This window comes from Dermacentor silvarum, chromosome 9 (assembly GCF_013339745.2).
Source record: "Dermacentor silvarum isolate Dsil-2018 chromosome 9, BIME_Dsil_1.4, whole genome shotgun sequence".
NCBI lineage: Eukaryota > Metazoa > Arthropoda > Arachnida > Ixodida > Ixodidae > Dermacentor > Dermacentor silvarum.
In genome coordinates, this window is record NC_051162.1 from 117,460,203 (window position 1) to 117,480,159 (window position 19,957).

The 19,957-nt window shown below is 44.0% G+C and overlaps 1 protein-coding gene across 1 annotated transcript in view; it reads right to left on the bottom strand.

Annotated features, from left to right (window-relative positions):
• Nucleotides 1-17,545, bottom strand: part of LOC119464132 (tubby-related protein 3) — a 90,163-nt gene extending 72,618 nt beyond the window's left edge. Inside the window, exon 1 of the mRNA XM_037724970.2 lies at nucleotides 17,391-17,545. Coding sequence (XP_037580898.1) covers nucleotides 17,391-17,417 — 27 coding nt within the window. The 5' untranslated portion in view covers nucleotides 17,418-17,545. The remainder of the gene's footprint in view (nucleotides 1-17,390) is intronic.
• Between the last annotated feature and the right edge of the window lie 2,412 nt (nucleotides 17,546-19,957).

Consider the following 19,957-nt stretch of genomic DNA (forward strand, 5'->3'; position numbering starts at 1 on the left):
TACAGAAAGTACAAAGTCATGGAAAAGAATATATAAAAAAAGAGCTGTACTAGTGAAATAAACATTTCGTTAGTACATTTGTCTTTGCAAGAAATGTAATAACGAAATGTTATGTCGAACACTGACGTTTCAGGCGACAGCGGATGCTAAGGCAACTCAGTACTACACAGGGTGTTGCTGCAGCGTGGCATTTACAGTCTAAAATCTTTTACGCTTTTATGAGTGTACAAAGGGTGTTTTGTTGTGTCATGGAAAATGCCCTCGGTGTCTAACGGGCAAGATCAAATCGTTGGCGAGGACCAATGACGTTTTCTTGTGTGCCGACCTTTTGCGGTAAGCTGATGACAGCCGTGACCAGTAACAGGAAATGTGCATTAAATATGCCTTCCAAGCTATCGCTGTCAAATTCTCTTGCAAGATATTTCTATGCGCCCAAGCTGACCAGAATTATTGCTGAGTTTTCAACTGTCTTTTCTCATGCCACGTGTAGCTGGAGCTCACTGCCATGTGCTATACAAAAAAAAAACGTATAGCCCTAAATGCAGGGGTGTTACCCATGGGTCGAGGAAACATCCTTTAAGCGTGTAACATTTCTTTTTAGAGCGCAGTCGACAAGTTCAAGAACAGGCCGATCGAGGAAGATGCTTTGCTGGGCTAGTTCGTTTGTTGACAAGATTTGAAGGGGCTCTAGAAGTGTGGGGAAAAAAAAGCAAGGAGAAAGAACAGAGCGCTACAAGTAGTGGTAGAAAGTTAGGGTTAGAAGGCAGTAGTATAGGAGGAGGAGGAGAGTAGTAGTAGAAAGTGGACTGGGCGCTACGATCAGTAGTTATACTCCGTATTTCACCCTCATTTCTCCCTCACTCTTTTCGGTATCTTTTCATCATGTCAACACGCATATTATAGAGTCGCCCGGCAGGCCTTTTTTTTCTATTTTTGTGAGATCCTGTGTTCAAACGCATGGCACAGTACGCAGCGGCCAGTCATCGTTTCTAAAGAGATGAATTCTTCTAAACAGTGATGTCAGGCCTGGAATCCGGTACCGCACTAGTCTTACAAGAATATACCCTGTCACGCAAGAAATAACGCGGGAGTCGATCTTCGCGCAAAAAAATGTGCGTAAGGAACGTCATTGGTAACGGGTAGCATATGCGAGTTATTCGTTCAGTATCTCTACATCGCGAAGGACGAAGGCTAAAATATCATAGAACGAGAAGAAACGACTTATCGACCACGCATACGTATCGCACAACGTGAGCGCGAATGCAGTAATGCGCGGACCAGCATGTCGCTGCAGCAGGGAATGTTATCGACGAGCTCAGCCAGCGCCTCCTATAGATAGTAGGCCTGTGCACTCTGCCTCATGACGTCCTGCTACTTGGACCGAAATTTCTATTGCCAAGCCTGACGCGGTGAAAGTGGTGACGTCAAAATAACCTGCGGCTTACTCGGGAACGTCCCCATTGTATTCCGCGGCCGTCGAGCAAGTTAGTATGACGTCACGGATCGAAGTGCACCGGCCTTTTGCTATCTAGGAGGCGTTGGCTCAGCAGAAGAGCGTGGCGTCGCGGCATAAGGATTCCCTGAGTAAAGTTCAGCGGAAATGCAGGCTAAGACCAATGCGAAAATAAAGCCGGTTCTGGATTATTTTCGCTGCCTGGCGTTCTTAAGCTTGCATCTAAATATAAACACACCTTTCTTTTTTTTACGGTATGATAACGCCAGAAAGCAGGCAACGTGGCCGGGAAACTAACCTAAGACCTCGGTCTCAACAGCAGGATGCCCGAACTACTAGTCTACCAACGCGGAGGCGTGCAGAGTGTTGTTGGGGAAACATCAATAAAATCGGTAGCGCTGCGTTTGAACTCACCGGACGCTGTACTAACTATGCGCAGGGTGCAACGTGACTCGACGCAGCACCCAAGGCAACTCCTGTTGCGCAGAAGGAACATCACCCCGGCAGCTACCAGGCGTCTCAGAACGCTGGCGTGGTGAGAAGCTTTGCCAGTGGTGTTTCTGCAGCCGCATATCGACGGCGCGTAGCGGGATGAAGCGTTGGTCAGCGTGGAGTTAAATGTTAGATAACGTTATAGCTTGACGTCTACACCCCCCCGGTCCGTTCAGCTGATACCAGGGCATTCACACAGCAGCTCAGCAGGAATACTATAGCATGCCCTGGCAACGCGACAGAGCCCATTGAGCGGAATGTTGATGGTGGTGCGTCAACTTTGATTTCGTTTTTTGCCGCTAAACACACTCTGCGGCTCTTGGAGGCCCCCTGACCCTCCGCACACAAAAAGCGCGCGTAACAGGACAGTGCGAGGGATACTGCGCCAACGGCGACGGCGTTAACGCACCTCGAGCGCCCGTATAATTTATTTCGTAATAAAGAGTTTTCGACTCCTGGAAGTGGATTCCACGAGCGCGGAGTGAATTCGGTTAATTGGATAAAAAAAAGTAGAGAAGCCGCAGCAATCGGGTCGTCCAGCTGGCAGATGATACTTATAATATTGCTCGCGAAATTGGTAGTCTCGCTCGTGAGAGCTTCTAGACACTGCATTGCCCGATGGTGCGCGGCAAGTTCTTCTGCAGCACTTGTTTACACAAGGTCCGGTTTCATAAATCAACACTGTCCACAAGCGCGAGGATGGGGACGCACTGTTTGCCGAGCGGGTTGTGGTTCGCCCGCCCGGTAAACAGTGACGTCACCGGACGGGCAATCTTTATCGCCACTTTCTTCATTTATCATATTTACTTCTTTCTGGCGAACGAAGAGAAATTAAGCAGCCGAAGTGCTATCGGCCTATAAGTATCTCCGCAGCAACCAGCCTCATAACGTAATAGAAGTGAAACCTATCACATTTCTCAGCGTTGGTTGGCGCTGCGCACCGCGCCAATGTTGCAACATTTGCGCTGCAATCGAGTTTGTCGTGATACGAGAAGTAGCGTAAACACGCATCAGCATTTGCGTCTGGAGCGGCCACTCTAAATTTCTGAGTGATGGACTTACTTGCTTGTTTGGAGAGGCGTTTTACCAGTCCCTGCTTCATTAAAATAAATGCACAGATTAATAAACAATTTCTCTATTACAGCGAAGCTGTCTATAGCTAGGCTTCCGTGCATTTTTACTTTGCCTGTGCTAAAAGGTGGGCCGATCCTGCTAATAGTGCAGAAATGATTCAAGCGCAATAGCAAATATGCCTGTGGACTCCGGGTGGTAGGCTCCAGGACCTGTAACTCGCCCTTGAATTACCCTTGCCACACCTGGGACCCAAAGAGATCCCAGGAACAAGGTTAACAACGGATCTTAGCCCAAAAGGCCGACCCGCGTCGGCCATGTCTACGTTCGCATCGCCCTCTCTTTGTCGACGTTCCAACCGCTTGCGTGCCTAGTTTCCTGCCGCTCTCCCGGGGCGCCGGCACCGTCGCGCATCTATACAAGACAAAGGGCAGTTCTTCATTTTGAATTTCACTTCCCTAGTCGTAATTGGGAGACCGTGTGTAGTGCGCGCTCCCGGCGACGATTGCATTCTCGTCTAGCTTCCCGCCCTCGCTCTTCGTAGGCGCGTTGCTCCTTGGGAGTGCGGACTATGCGCGGCCTCCCCATTCTGTGTCATCCACCTTCACAGAGTGGAATGGCTCACGATTGTGTGTGTTGCTATTTCTGGCTTAAAGGCGAGAGAGACAGAGAGATGAACAGATGAGACAGAACAGAGCACAAGGTATGATAGAGGCAGGAGATGTTGTGCTGGCCTTGGGACATGTTCGTGACTGCGGTTTTCCGTTTCATTATCGAAAGGAGGAACCTGTCACTCTCTTTCATGGTCGCAGATCAAGCAAGCTGTAAGGTCCCATGCCTCAGGGGTGCGTTAACCAACGTGTATGATTATGGCGCAAATGTTCTGCAGATGGCGTTCCTTTTTAACTGCGGAGCTGTTTAAGTCGAGCGTTAGTCCATAACGTGCGAACAGAAAATGGGGGCCGATCCTGGTGGTTGTGCAGAAAGGGTCCAAGCGCAATGGCACATACCCCTGTGAACTAGCGAAGCTGAACCTGGCTAAGTCTAGCCAAGCATGGTTGGGACTACTTAAGCTTAATCAGTCATCGATAGCCAATCAATAGCTAATCGATAATCGATCAATCATGAACAAGTTCCTGAAAATGCTGGGGATGACTTCGTAGTGCTTAGCCTAGCCCAAATACGTGGCCAGTACTTTGCGATAGCCATTCGATAGCCAATCAATAGCTAATCAATAATCAATCCTTATTCAATAAATTACGCAAAATGCTGGGAATGACTTGGTAGTGCTTAGTCTAGCCCAAAAGCCAGGACTAGCTAGGTACCCATCAGCTCAGCTGTCTCTATATCATTGCGCCTCCAGTGCAACAAGCTACACTAATTTCTTTTTTTCTGTTTTTTTCTATTTTTTCGTAGTTCATTGGTTCGTCCTGTCTTGGCGTTGAAAAAGGCGCCGGCGCCAGCTAACTCGCGCAGCAGTTGATTATGGAGTGAATGAACTGGAGCCATGTTTTAGTGCAGCTTGTGCTTCATCAAGAGTTTCGCAAGTTAAAATGAAACGATTTTCGATTACAATGGCCTCAAAAAATTCCAATGGCTGCAACAAATAAAGTTTAAACCATCAAAAAATATAAGACGAATCGCTTGTGACATCCAAAAGCATTACATTGTAATGTAATGTAGCTGGCTGTTGTAGCTGGCTCTTCGCGCTGGTAGCATTACCACAATAGGAGCAACACGAACACCATGCATACCCGTTTTGTTTGTTTGTTTGTTTGTTTGTTTGTTTGTTTGTTTGTTTGTTTGTTTGTTTGTTTGTTTGTTTGTTTGTTTGTTTGTTTGTCTGTTTGTTTTGTCATGACGTATGGGCCGATTCCTGTTGTGGCAGTCACCGCGAAAGCCGGAAATGCAAATAAGACCACGGGGACTGCTCGCTACAGCGGGGCCTCATTTCAAGAGTAAAACACAAAGAAAAGCAGAAGCGACGCTAGAGGACGAAACTGCACCAGCCGATGCGCAGACATCGCCATAAGCCGCATGCACCACGGAGCTCAGTGATTTTCCGAACACGTATTCCGGCCTACAAAGTGTTGTTTCCGGGGGCCTGCTTTCCGGGCGATACGGTACGTGATCGAGAAATAAATACCAACGCCCGCTGGCGACCGGTATACGGTAATGCCGCTCGGTTTTTTGGGGGGCTGGGCGGCAGATGGCGCGAAGGACGGATTGCGTTCCGAAACTTTCTCCTTCTTTTTTTTTTTTTTTTGCAATCTTTCTCCTTTTCGTCTCTTATCTTTCCGGGTTTTCCACCAGCCTTGATATCGTCGCAGGCCCATATGGCGCCCTCGCTTCACCCTTCGGAACGACGCCCTTTCGGGTAGTTGCGACGCATCAAAAACCCCATCCCCTCTACCAGCCTCCCCGCCTTCGTTCCCCGATCTCACCATTTCTTGAGGCGTCGGGTTTCGCCGCTGATTCCCGAAACGCATCAGGACCCCAAAGTGGTTCTGTTTGAGTCGTTGAAGAAGGTTAAATGGCAGGAGGCGGAGAAGTGGCGGTGGGCGGATGTCGAGAGGTTTGAATATATCTTAACTTTGTTTCCGCACTAGGAGAAGCTGGAGCTGCCGACCGAGGCTCCACCTGCCGGCGGCCGTATATCGCTAAAGCGTAAGTACCGTAGCTTCAAGACGAGAAATACTCGTGTAAAAGAAAGTTGACTGCAACTTTTCAGATTCTCCCGGCGTTTCTTTGCTTACGTTGTTTCTTCGGGATCGCATTTTGGGACGCCGGTAATCTTCGACCACGAATGGGCTTGCAACTTTTCTCCGCAACTTACTACGAACCGCCTCTGCCTGCGCATCTAGACTCTGAGCGGATTCCGGTGGATTTGTACAGCTGTTTCCGTCCTTGCAACAGAAAAAAAAAAGAATAAGAAAGGATATCAGCACAGCACTCGTTTTATTTACATCTGGTTTTCCCAGAGCATGATTCGCGCTGGGCCCACTGCGCTAAAGCGGGAGCTATACATAGCGTTCCGCTGCTAAGTGCGAGGTCAGCGGTTCGATCCCTGCTGGGGCGGCAGCACTCCGATGAGGATGGAATGCAAAAACACTCGTGTGCGTGTGCATGTGCGTGTGCATGTGCATGTGCATGTGCATGTGCGTGTGCATGTGCATGTGCGTGTGTGCGTGCGTGTGTAGCCCATGGTCGAATCGGGCTGCTATGCTGAAGGAACAGGGTCTGAAACCAACCGTACCACAAACTTGGGCACCGAGTATGTGGCAATGTGCACATATGTGCCATTGCAGCTTTTCAACAATGAACCCTCTTTCACGCCGACAGGGGTCACTACAGTTGCGGGACAGCTTTCATGTTTATGCGTGTTTATTATTTGGGAGCGAGAGATGCTCCCCCAGATGACTTTGTGTTTCTTCGATGTGAAGCGCTGTTGAGTCACCTTCACTTCACCTCACCCTGCTTTAGTACCACTTTACTCATACTGAGAGCCCTTTACTTTACCTTCACTTTTCTTTGCATGACTTTTTTTTTAGACTGAACTACCTTCGGGATCAGCCCACATGTTTAGATTGCACTACCCCCGGGACCGGCCCATATTGTTTTCGTTGAGTAAAAACTCACTTCCGGTTCCAGTTTTAGATGCTTGTAATTTGAACGCGCGCATACTTTGGCCTTTATTCGCGAATTACGTAATATTACACCTTCGTACTTATCTCAACCCTTATTTGGCGCGTTGTCGTTTTTGATCCAAGCGTCATTTTGACGCCTTTTTCGTTGTCCTACGTGCACTAGAAGGCCTCACATTGTCTAATTTACGAGACCAAGGTGGTTAGGTACCCGTAACCCACGAACTCCAAATCATTCTGAACTCTCCAAAGATGAGATTAGCTTGGAAACGTGGGCGCGCCCATCTGCTAGCTGACCACGAAGAAAGTATTTACTGAACGCGTTCGTCTACGAATAGAGTTACTCGATATGGCTCCCTGCGGGAGCCATATACATTAACTCTATTTACGAATTTCGCTGCGCGTTCCTCATCTCATTGTGGCGATGTGGCGCGTCTCTACAAGGTAAATCGCGTGGTGTCACGGGATCGCACACGTCATCGCACACGTTCTAATGATGAATAAAAGCGTTGCTTTCTCTGTAAAGTCCACAATGCTTGCTTAGGAACGCGTTAGTCACTAAAATCTGCAGCGCACTTCTTGTTGTATTGCGCAAGCTGTCGCCTACGCAAATATCAACGCAAGGTTGGTGCTGCCGGATTCTTTTTTCTTCTATGAAGCTCAAGTGCTTGCACATTTCGTTCATAAAATGTTAGATGTTTAAAAGATCCGTTTACTTGGTTTTATTGTGCTTATATGTGCTAATATGTTTGTTTGACTTATTGGTAATCTGAAGCTGTGTCTCTGTGAGTATCTGCTTTCACCACTGTCGAATGGCATGTCAAAACTTTAGGCTGAGGAATTATCTATCGCAATAAATAAATAAGTAAATAAATCAATAAATAAATAAATAAATATGTATCTATCTATCTATCCCCGAATAATGTTCTGCTCTGGTGATAAGAGTAAGTAAATTCAATGTGCCATTAGCATTTCGAGAACCTATCAAAAACAAGCATGTTACATTTGAGCTAAAAGTAATTCTTGTGCATATATTCTTTCTATATTTCGGATCATAAATGAACAAAATATAGCCGCATTATTCACCTCTTTCCCACTTCATTAGAATAGCATAAAATCTTGGGAAAACACAGCGTGAAACTTGGCTATAAGAACGCAACATCATTCCGTATGATATCAGCCACGAGAACAAGACGTTGAATATTATGGACTCTCGGCCGACTCGTAGCCGCGCATCGAATCTGCATAAGTTATGAGCCGTGTCAAGGAAATAAGAAAGTGGTCGTGTAAGACAGGCACAACTTTTGACTTGCCGCTATTCTATGGGCTTCATTTTCACCGACCTTCGCGCAGAAATTACTTCCGGTCGAGTAGGGATAGGCCTCAATACTCTGAGAAGACTATATATATATCGAAACATAATGATTGAACAGGGACGTCCTCGTGCGAGCAGGCGCGAATGATTCGCGGCTCTTTGGAAGTTTGGAAACTCATTGCTATTCTACGAGGTTAAATTGGCGTTAAATTCAGGAACATATGCTGGCCGTACTCTGATGCAAACTAAGCAGGCAACGATACTGAGGCTAGAGAAACATTTCACACAACCCCATTTTGCGACCAAAATAAATTGTGCGTGCCACATGGTAGCAAGGAGTATAATTGTGGTACGTGCTTTTCCGCGTTTGTCCATACGTCGCAGTCGCGATTTAAATGGGACTTTGCCGCAAGGAAGACACAGCAGATGTAACTAAACCTGTTAACCAGGTAACAAGGAGCGGAGTGACACGTTTCCACATTTCCACGACTGCGCTGATTGTGCTGCTGTCACGGCGAACCGCCAGCATTTGCGACGACAACACAATGTCCTACATATTACGAGCTCGAGTTACGGGGAGCAATACTTTCGATGACGTTACGTTAACTACATCGGATGTCATTTTTGACATACAGTCACGACAGATTCATTCGTTCTCTCTATACAGCTTTGTTATAACCTTGCTCACTGTCTCTGCACCGTCACAGTCATGTGACATTATCAAATATGTATTCTGTAGAAGACGTTGCAAAGCAAAGGCCACTTCACTATGAAACGCACGAAGTGGTACATTTCTGCGACAGGACTACTTGCGAAGCTACCGCAGTATTGCCTTCTACGTGTGAAATAGAGTGTAGAGTTCAATGACGTTACATCAATGCTCAAAATGATCATTCGTGCTTGATTGGAAGATTACACTTCTGAAATTACACTCAGTACAATCATACTGCAAGCAGCGACTTTCCAGTATAAGTAAAACAAAGCACAATACAGTTAAAGGCACTACATCAAAACTTCGCAACTGGGTCCCCGTGACGTCATGGCTTTCGTGACCAAATTCTCGTGGCTAACGAACTTTTTGTCTGAGTCGAGATGACGTTGTGCTCGAACGTAAACTATACAGGCTTGCTCTTGTAATTTCTCAACACTTGGAAACCTTTCCTGCTGCAAACGGTCAAAATGCGTACATGCGAAATTACTCAGTACACCATGACGTCACACAGGCATCGTCCGCATTGCAGGTTCGAAGGCTGGCTTTCAATTTCTTCACCAATAATCGATATATCTGCGCCCGATAAATGATGCAGCTAGTGGTGTGAAGAAATGATATACCAATATACAATGATATTGTGATGCTCCTTGCTCCCTTTGTCGTTAATGTTTCAGAAGCATTTGTTTCATTGATCTTGCTTCTGTGGGCCATCTTTAATCATCAGTCCTGTTGTAATCACTCAAACTGCTTTCCATACTCATTCCCTCAGCGAATAAGAGAAGCACGCCCTTTTCCAGGAAGAGGTTCGGTGTATGCAAATATCCGGCTTTTAGTGCAGAGTTGGCTGCACCACGCCCCTGAGTGGTACTCATGAATAACCGCGCCGAATGTACCAGCGATGCATAGAAGAGAAGCTGATAACATGAAGCGCAGTAATTGAATACTAAAGTTCATCCAATGACTTAAGCACGAAAGCTCCATCTACTGGGGCTCCGAGAGCCCAGGAAATTCAGATATATACAAAATGCTGCAGACTCCATTATTCCATCAATGATTCGCTTGTATTAACTCCAAATTACAGTCAGTGTCAGCAGCTGCGCTTGTCCTTTCATATTTCTATTTGTTTGTACTACTTTTTTTTCCACGTCCTCGTAATCTGAACACAAGCGCTAAACGTAAGCAGAAAGTTGCGTAGTTGGGTATTATTGGTTCTCGTGTGGACGGTGGAAGCGCTCGCTAAACAAGGTCCATGAAAGGCCCAACATAGAGCCTGTCCGACAAGTACTCGGAACCACTCACGGTACACTTAATACGGATTGATAGTTGTAATGGTTGGCTTGATGATATTGCAAACGTTGGTAAATTTTGACACCGCCTCATCCGTAACATTTGATTCTGAAATGAACAGGCTGAATGGTACAGCTGAAATAAGAAAATAAGAACTAAGTCCTTTGTCGACAGGAGCAAAACCAGAAGTCGCTGGCTGGGGATCGTAATGCAGGTTGGGGTAAACAGGCGATCACTGGATCACCCGCGCCAGGCCACTGGCTACACCTAAGCCGCCTAACGTAACGAGGTATTCTGGGTAAGCTAGAAGGTCCTGTTGCTTCAGTATCAGTGTGTTTCACATACATACTGTTGTGTTTAATACACACAGTGTGTTACAGACAGTGGTGTGTGCATGTACACATTTACGAGACAGCAACCTTACAGGACGATGAAGACTTCTAGTGATCAAGAGTCGGCGAAGCAGGGAAGCCTTAGTCTCGATCCAAAGTTTCGACTGGTGGACTTGTCTTCGTCAAGACCCCGACAAAAACAAGTCTTCCAAAGTTTATGCCATCTTGACTTTGTCAGGGCCGTGACGAGCCCTTTAAATTCTGTGTGAACTTGCCATCGTCAGGACTCTTGTGGAGACAACGCTTTCAACTTGTATGTCAACTCTCCTTCGTTGCAACCCTGATGAAGACAATTCCCCCAACTTGTACGACAACTTGACTTTGTCAGGGCCTTGACGAAAGCACGTCTTCAAACGTGTATGTCAGCATGTCCTTGTCAAGACTCCGGAAAACACCAGTTTTCCAACTTTTATGTCAACTTCGCTTTGTGGTCCTGACCAATCCAAGCATAGAGTTAGCATACTAACTTCAAAAGAGTAAGATTTTCCAGCAAGCTAGGAGGCATTTTGACTTTATTCGACCACACTTGCTATTCATTTATATAACTCTAGATTTATTTATTTATTTATTTATTTATTTATTTATTTATTTATTTATTTATTTATTTATTTATTTATTTATTTATTTATTTATTTATTTATTTATCTGTTTATTTATTTATTCCTATTTACCTTCTTTTTGTTCCCTCATGGCATACAATGCATTAGAGCTAATTTTGACGTTCCCTTCGACGTCACCTTACTTGGTGTCTGCTGTGGTTTTGTGGGCAAGACACGGCCCCCTACACTTGCGAAACAGGGATGGCTGTACGGTGCTTGAGTTTTGAATTTCAATGGTGGCAAATTTCAGTGTACTTGAATGCTTGAACTGCTAGTGCACTTGAATGTATGTGGAGGTTAAAAGGGCAGAACCGCTCAGAACTGGAATCGAGGTAACCCCGCTGATGAAAAGATCGCCGATCGTATTGGCTAAAACGATCCCTGTTTGTCTCATCAAACGTGGATTTATATTTCTGATTCCTCGCTAAAATTCGCAAAAAATGACCTTTGGCGTCCCTCGCGGCAAGAACATGCAGATACGTAAGAGGCCTACCCCGTGACCTTCTACTAGTGTACGCGGTTCCGGGTTTTGTTATTAGTATTGATCTGCAGTACGCTTTCTTCAACTATAATTTCTTTTTCTAACTTACATGTGCAGGTAAGCCTTCGTTTGTAGTGAGCAGGAAAGTGGCGGTGCCTTCACCTTCGTTTTCGATAAGTTGGCTTGGCTCGTCTATGGACAGAATAACGACGCCCGGAGGCAGCCAGTCATGACGTAGGCGTGTACTTAGGAAAAAACGCTGTAGAAATATAAGAAAGATTTGCACAACAACGCAAGCTTATTGTACCAGCTTGTTTACTTTAAAAGTGCTGAAAAGGTCAAAATATAAGTGGGTAAACGCAGTTGCACTCACTTCTGTGAAATCAGGACGATGGGTGGCTTTCACAATTTTCTAGGCGGGCTATCGGCACCGCTATCACTTCTCAGCGTGGCTGGAGGAGGGACTATTTCTTTTTTTAGAGGCTGCTGAGATCGAAAAATTCTGCTTAAAAAATATACACGCGCGTTTTGAAGTAACCGCTGCAGGTGTAAGCACAACTGAGGCTGAGAATTTCGTTTCGCCAGAAAAAAACTTGGGCCTTAGAAATCGGCTGTCAGTCCTTTTAGGGAACCCCAGGTGGCAAAAATTATTACGGAGTTCTTCACTACGACGTGCCTCTCATATTGAGACCATGGTTTAGGAGCGTAAAACCCCAGAAATGTTTTTTTTTCTTTCATGAACGGGTGTATGGATTTGACCATGGTTTATTGGGATTTCTTCTCCTTTTCTTTCATCGAAAGGAACTGACAACATTTTACAGACACTCACGTTCAATCGCTCTCCGCTGAAAATTTGTCGGCACATTTTCCATGCGTAATTTGTCAAGCTGTAGCTTGATTTTCATCCCTTGCTGATTGCCTGAGTGAGGACGTGGTACTTTCCTTTTCAGTCAAACATTTGAAGAATGTTTCGATAGAACGGTTGTCAAGCAGCGATGACATTGTTGGCATGCAGTAATGTAGTTGCGCGTAATGAGGCCGAGAAACACATGAATCTGGCAGTCGTCGTTTTAATAATGATCTGCATCGCCAGACCGAAGATGAAAAAAAAGCAAGTTTACTGTTGATTTCTTCCCATCCTACAATTGTTCGCTGCCACATTAGCATATCTGATGCCCTTTTTCATTTTCTCAGTGATTCAAAGAAGCTTCCACGCTAATTACACTATTAATTCCTGTTTTATCGTAATAAGTAACACTACCATTATCATCTGTCTTTCATTTTCATTTCACAGTACCCTAGTTTACAGCATCAATCTTTTTCGTAATGATTCATTCACAATGTTCTAATTGCCTCTCTAATATCTTTTTCTTTCATTTCGCACATTTCTTTTTCGTTTTTTTTTTTCAACCACCGCCCGACTCATGGCCGGTCCCCCAGATTTCGCTGTGCCATTTCACTGAAGAAAACCCAGCCACCTACCCAATCAACCAAATTTATGCTTATGGTAGATATCTACATGAATATACGAATTGAAGCCCTGGAAATCAAATACGAGTCGTGAGCAACAGAGTTAACGTTGATTACTATTCGCGACTTCGCATACGGCTCACAAATGCAGTGCAAACGTGCAAGGAATGGTTGTTGCACATTCGGGGGGCATCAGGCAGACCAGGCACATTGCACCCTGCTTGCGTTTCTACGAGCAACTGGCTGGGTTTCCCGTTTGTGAGAGTTTGCAAGGGGGCGAAATTACGTCTTCTTTGTGCTAATTTTGTTTATGTTTTTTTTTCACAATCTTTTGTAATGAGTGCGACCTGCGGGTTCCCGCGTGCACATTCTGTTCCTTACTTGCGCGCTCTAAGCCTTGCCTGACTTTCGCCATTGTGGCCTGTCATCTTGCACTAGGCGCACCTTTAGTAAGCCAGAACTGTGGAGCAGCCGCCGCTTCGTATCGGAACGTCATCAGGGCACCTAGCGCCGCCACCTGCAGTGCGCTTGCTTGCCTCGTCAGTTCACGTTCCGTCGCCTTCCACAGCGGTTCGTGTGGCCGCAGCGCTGTCGCATTTACCGTAATGGCGCCAAGACGACCGCAGCCGCTGAGCAGTGCTAGGATTACCAGCAGTGTTGAGTGTGAGCGCTCAACACCACGTCGTTACTAAGAAATGCTAAACGCATCATTCAGAGAATTCCCTGAGGAGATTCTACGTAGATATTTTTTTATCTTTACTTGCCTTCTCCGTATCTTCAACTTGCTTTTCTGTCCCTTCTCCTCCCTAAAGTGTAGGCCGCCTTTGTGCCCCTCTCGGTGGCAGTTTCATTTGCTGTTTTCATTTTACTAAGCTGTTTACCTTAGTATCAGGGGTATCGCTAATGGAAAGCTCTGCATCGGGATACTGCAAACACATATCCAAGCTTCTGCGAATGTTTCAAACTTTGGATTGAAAAAAAGTCAGTTTAGATAGATAGATAGATAGATAGATAGATAGATAGATAGATAGATAGATAGATAGATAGATAGATAGATAGATAGATAGATAGATAGATAGATAGATAGATAGATAGATAGATAGATAGATAGATAGATAGATAGATAGATAGATAGATAGATAGATAGATAGATAGATAGATAGATAGATAGATAGATAGATAGATAGATAGATAGATAGATAGATAGATAGATAGATAGATAGATAGATAGAAGTTAGCGATTGAATTTTTATATTCTTCTATACAACATTTGCGACTTTTATTTGATACATAATTTATAACATTATTTTTATACAAACTATACGCTTCCCGCATCCTAAGTAATAAAATCACGTCCCTATCAACATATTCAATTTTCCCGATGCTAAACCTCATAACATTTCGAAAGTAGCGTACGTAAGTTGAGATGCGTAAACGCGGTGAAATGCAGGAGAAACACGCATTGTATATGCAGTAGTTAACAGTTGCGTGGAAAGATATTGACCAATCCGTCCTTTTATCCGTTCTAGACAAAAGGGAGCGTCGATTACGTCACATGGATAAATGGTTGCTGACGTCACACGAAGTGCTCCCGACGAACAAATGCAAACAATCGTACCGTAACGTTGCCACTTCTAGAAAGACAGCTTGCTCTTAATGCCCTCGAAGTTCCCGGTTCTTCATTTGTTCATCGTCGAGCTAAAAGAACGATTTGTGCAAATGCGTTCTTTGTGAAAGCCTTAACTCGCAAGAAAAGGCAAGCTCCGCAATCTGCTGCTTGCTGAAAGATGGATCGCATTTGCGAGAGCGTCAAGATTAATGAGAGCAGAAGTTCTTTTGTTTGCTTTTGGACAGCGCGATTCGAAGCTAACAAAAACGTAAAGAGGAGTGTATTCAACGTGAAGAATCTATTTGGAGAGGCTTCGCTTAGCATTCGCAGACAGTCCTGGAGTTGCACTTATTGAGCACTAGGTTTCAATTTGTTTTTGTTTTTTTTTTTGTAAACACATTATATATTAGTTTTGCAAAATGGACAGAATGAATACAACTGTGCGCTCGCGCACTTTATGGCATTAATGCCAAAGGCGAGTACGGGGGCCATTTACGAAAAATGCAATTGGCAGTAATTCACGTTAATAACAGGACTGTATGCTAAATATACTAAATATACTTAAACAAAAAACAAAACGACACTCAAGAACAAATACACGAGCCCTTAAATCACAAAGTGACGGAGCGCAGTTCATTATTAAAGAAAAGTTCGCTGTCAATTCTTACTTCGTTGCAAAAAAAAAATCAAGAAAAGAAAAAAAAGGAACATTGAACACAAATTTATCGGTTATGTAGCGAGAAAAAAGAAACAGTAATAATTTATTTGCAGACATGCTGAATGCTGGAAACCATAAAATTTAAATGAATGGTTAATAAACAACGTACTCCAAAGCACCTGTGCGACCATGAGGGGCTGCTTCTTGATTAAGGCAAAGGATATTCTCAGCCAAGAAAAAGCACGTGCTGGTGATTGTTACAACTACTATTTCATTTTACTACTGTTGCTACTACTATTACCTCTACTACTACTACTACTACTACTACTACTACTACTACTACCACTACTACTACTACTACTACTACTACTACTACTACTACAACTTCTACTAACTGCTACTTCCACTACCAAGTGGACACAATTTACGAAAAAAACAACCAATTACGTAAATGTTCAAGAAAACCAATAAAGCAAACAAATTGTTAAATATGCACAAATAAATTGTTTAATTGTCCATACGTGTCTCAGAGAGTGCAATCCAAGAGAAAAATTAGCATCGTGAGAAGTCCATTTGAGAAATGGAAAAGAAAAGAGAAAATTTTTAAAAGAATAGGAAAAACGTATTTCACAGTTTCATATCACATGACTCGCTTGAAAACGACACGCATTCGCAAACTCTACGGTACGCATACACAACCTGTTATGAAACTAACAGTAAACTAGCACAAAAGGATACCGAGCGTCATTACAGGAATACAATATATTCTTTTTTTTTTGCTCCATGAAGATAACGAAGGTGCTTTCAAACAGGTCAGCAAACGCGCTTTTTCGTGTTGCTTTATTCTTCGTCTTTTTTTTTTCGTGTTTGGGATGTGAGGACACCTATTTTGCTTCTACATTCTTAGCAGTGTTTAAACGTTTCTCACCAACCGGTTGTTTTATTACCCAGAAACGGAAGATATCGCTATCCGTCAAGCTTGTAAAAGCTGTCACGAGGATAAATCTTGACAACGTGAAATTCTAACCTTCACTTGTACAAAGAATCTGCCTTTAAAAAATGTACTTCAAACGTGTCTTCAACTTGAACGTACAAATTTAATTTTTATTTCTATTTAAAGGCTCCTTACGGGGTCTTATGAGGCATTGCCTAAATGTGGCGCCATAGCACTAAGTAAATAAAAACGGAGCAATATTTGCGTATGCAAAAATTTAAAAGAAACATTAGAACATCGTGCAAAAAAATATCTCTAGACTACATAGTAGACAAAAATGGCAAAAATGTACAGTCAGCTATGTTTCGTGATTGAACATAACTCACAGAAAAGCACAACCAATTACGTATAAGTTCAAGACAGTAAGTAGCACACAAGAAACTTAAATAGGCAAAAATAAACCCCAACGAATCTTCGCGGACCTTGTTAATAACTGATACTACATTAAAAAGTGCAGACTTCTTTCTGCGTTAGGACCATGCCGCTGCATTTATAAGCAAAAAAAACTATACTTTCTCTGAGACGAAGGTATCAACGAGCTACTTATGTTCTCTGTGTTGTGCGAGTTTGTTCTGTTATGCACGGATTGCCATAGGGAGAATAATGTTGCGAGTACTTCCCCTACGCCATTTCTTCATATAATGTTTTGTGTCTGTCGTAATTGATGTGCCTATCGTTTCATTTATTATCGCACTCAGCTGGACGCGTGTTGATTCTCGAAGAAGAGCTGACATCACTTCTACAAGGTCAGCGTTCTCCTTATGCTTCAGATTACCTTTACCTTGTTTGCATAACTACGTAACTGATGTGGGTGCTTTTACACGTCGCTTGTTCAATTATTACTCAGCACGTTTGGGCAACTCAACCCTCACTTTATGTTTAGAATGAGAATTAATAAATAATAATGAGATCGAAATTGCTACAAACCGCAAATTGTCTTTCAGATACTGCAGACGGAAATGTCAAGTTAATGTCAGCTGTTTCGTTTTGTTATTTATCATTCACGCCGCTCGCTTCATTGAATCGAGGGTGTCGGGAGGGAAAGTTTATTGAGGTAAATTAAATAAATTTTCTTTCCTATGTATATCTGTTCGCTAATAATAGAAATAAACTAGGCAAATATATCCCGCCGGCCATTGGCAGCCCATCCACGTGCCATGTTCTTACCGAGCAGTTGAGCGCCTTCCGCGCAAAACGTCAAGTTCGGGCTTACCATTACGAAGAACATCAAGGGAACCATGACGCTCGATATTTGACGCTCGCACGCAGTCACTCGATAAACATTCGATAGATTGTCTGTACCTTGACCACACACACTTTTAAAACGAACTTTCCGGAACTTTTCGGCCCAACGTGACGTAAACACGAGAGTCCATTCCCGCCGAGAACGTGCTCCCGATAGAAGCGTCGTCTGCTCAATGGAACCCATCGTCTGCGAGCCAGCGGCGTGCTCGGCCCTCCTGGCGCATGCGCGGGCGTCTGTGAGTCACTCGCGCCATCTGGCGCCAGGCGGCGAAGTCACTCAAAAAGTTCGGTTTCCTTCGTCCTGTTCATCGGTCTATCTTCGCACGCTATGCCACCCCTACGTTTCTTTTTTTCTCTCTATCTCTTCTTCCTTTCCTTCCTTCCTTCTTTCTTTCTTTCTTTCTTTCTCTCTCTCTCTTTCATTGACCCCTTTGACTGTACCCTACCGGAGAGAAACGACCGAACACAAAAACGCAAAATAGATACGAGGAGAGAATTTCTACTCCGGCGTCTATACCGGCGCGTTTCTTTGAAAGTCGAGTTCATCCGGGACCGGCAACGTGTAAGAAACTAGCACCGCTCACGCTTTATAGCGGCGAACGCAAAAGAAGAACGAGAAGTGGGAGAAAACTGTCGAGATCAATTTAAGGCAAAAGGCCTCGACAGCGGTCAATAATCCACCTCATTTGGTGCCGGGCGTCGTGCAAAATTTATGAACGGCCCCGACCAGCGCCGTCAACCAGCTCCCCTATCCGGCGTATAACAAAAGTTTCGAAACTTCGTTTAACGGGAGTGGTATTCTTTCTTTCAATCCTTTTGCTTACTCTTTTCTTTCTCTATCTCTCTCTTTCATCGCGTGACACTGCGTTCCTAACCCTCGCTAGCCAAATCCTTTTTTTTTTTTTTCGTCTGCTTCTTGAGTCACAGGGTGCCGTTTCGGAAGAAAAGTTGGGTCTTCCGACTCTCCGGACCGAGCACTGACGACAGGATTGCCAGTGGTGAAGGCAAAACAAAAGAAAAAGAAAGTGCCTGATCACAGGCGGCATAGACTGCTATTCGGATCCATATTGAGGAGAGACAGATGCTAGTTCCGGACGCACGCTTGGTTTGCCGGTCAACGATGCGTGCCAATGTGTGCGCTTTGTTCTTGAGGTTGGTGGTGGGAGCGCGCTCGGCCATCTTTTCGTTTTCATTTTGCCTTTGAAATGCTAGCAGTCGCGGGGCATCTTGGCTCGCGCACTCGCATAACGATTGAACCGATTACCCTAAATGAACGAAACAGAACATTAAAAGTAAAAAAAAAAATCCACTGAAGTAGTAGAAATTAAACCGCTTCCTCATACTAAGCATACGCACTGCGTTTTTGAATAGCAGCATATAAGTCAAATTTCACTTAAGGAACTCTGAAAGCTGAAGAATGCATGGCTTTTGATTAAATAATTTCTGTTCCTCGACAGCGCGGATGCTTTGTTAAGATGCGCACAATCGGAAATAAGGTTATCTATCGATAGCTAACAAACCGTGTCTAAGTTGGAGGGCCTTTGGTTGTTGTTTAAACGTCAGTTGAGCGTAATGCTACAGTTTTAGTTCTTCTTAACAGCAACGGAAATAGAAAATGAACGCTGACGAAAAGAAGCTAGGTTCCACTTCGTAATCACGTGGGAGTTCTTACTCCCTGAGAAACTTTTAGAAACCAATTATGCCCTCCTGTGGAAATGGCGTTTTGGTCGTTCGTTGTAGAGCCAGGGCTTCGACTTAAGAGAAAGCTTCAGCTCGGGGCCAACTCCTACGCCACCTATTCAAATACATGTAAAACGCGAAAAAGCTTTTATGAAACAACCGTTAAACTTGCTTTAATCAACTTTGTTGCATTTTAGAGAAGATGTTCAATTCTAGCGACTCTAGCAAGCGTAATCTCTATTTAGAGCGTAAAGTTCTTTAGAAGTTGCCAAGAATGAGTAATTTTAAACGAATAGCAGTACGAAGCTCACAAATCTGTAAATGTGCTCCGAAAACAGATATCACAGTTCTTGAAACTGCATCCGTTATAGCATGTGAAGTGGATAAATGTATTCCGCTAATTTACAGCATATGTGAATTTGTTACAGTATTTACCAGGGTTTTACAAAAGTGCTACTTACATAATAATGATATATTTCAAAACGGTGTACAATACATTGATGTTTTCTGCATTATAGATGTATTATTAGGTGCAATTTACACGGTTGTCATATCGTTTTTGCCGTGCTAGAGAGCTGTAAACGGGGTAGTCCCGATTATTGAAATTTTGCAAATTGCAACAAATGTCACAGAACCATTGCCGTCCTAAACAGTTTTTCTTTTCCCACAGTCACTATACCGTAAGGTTTTCTTTAAATGCAACAAACCTCATCAAGTTCTGTGCAGTGGTAGCAAGATAAACGATGCCTCCTTTCCAATGTATTCGGATGTGAGCCATCGAGCTATAGTCTAGTTGGTGCCTCATAATCCTATCCTGGTTTTGGCAAGTAAAACACGAGTATTTAAAAAAAAAAA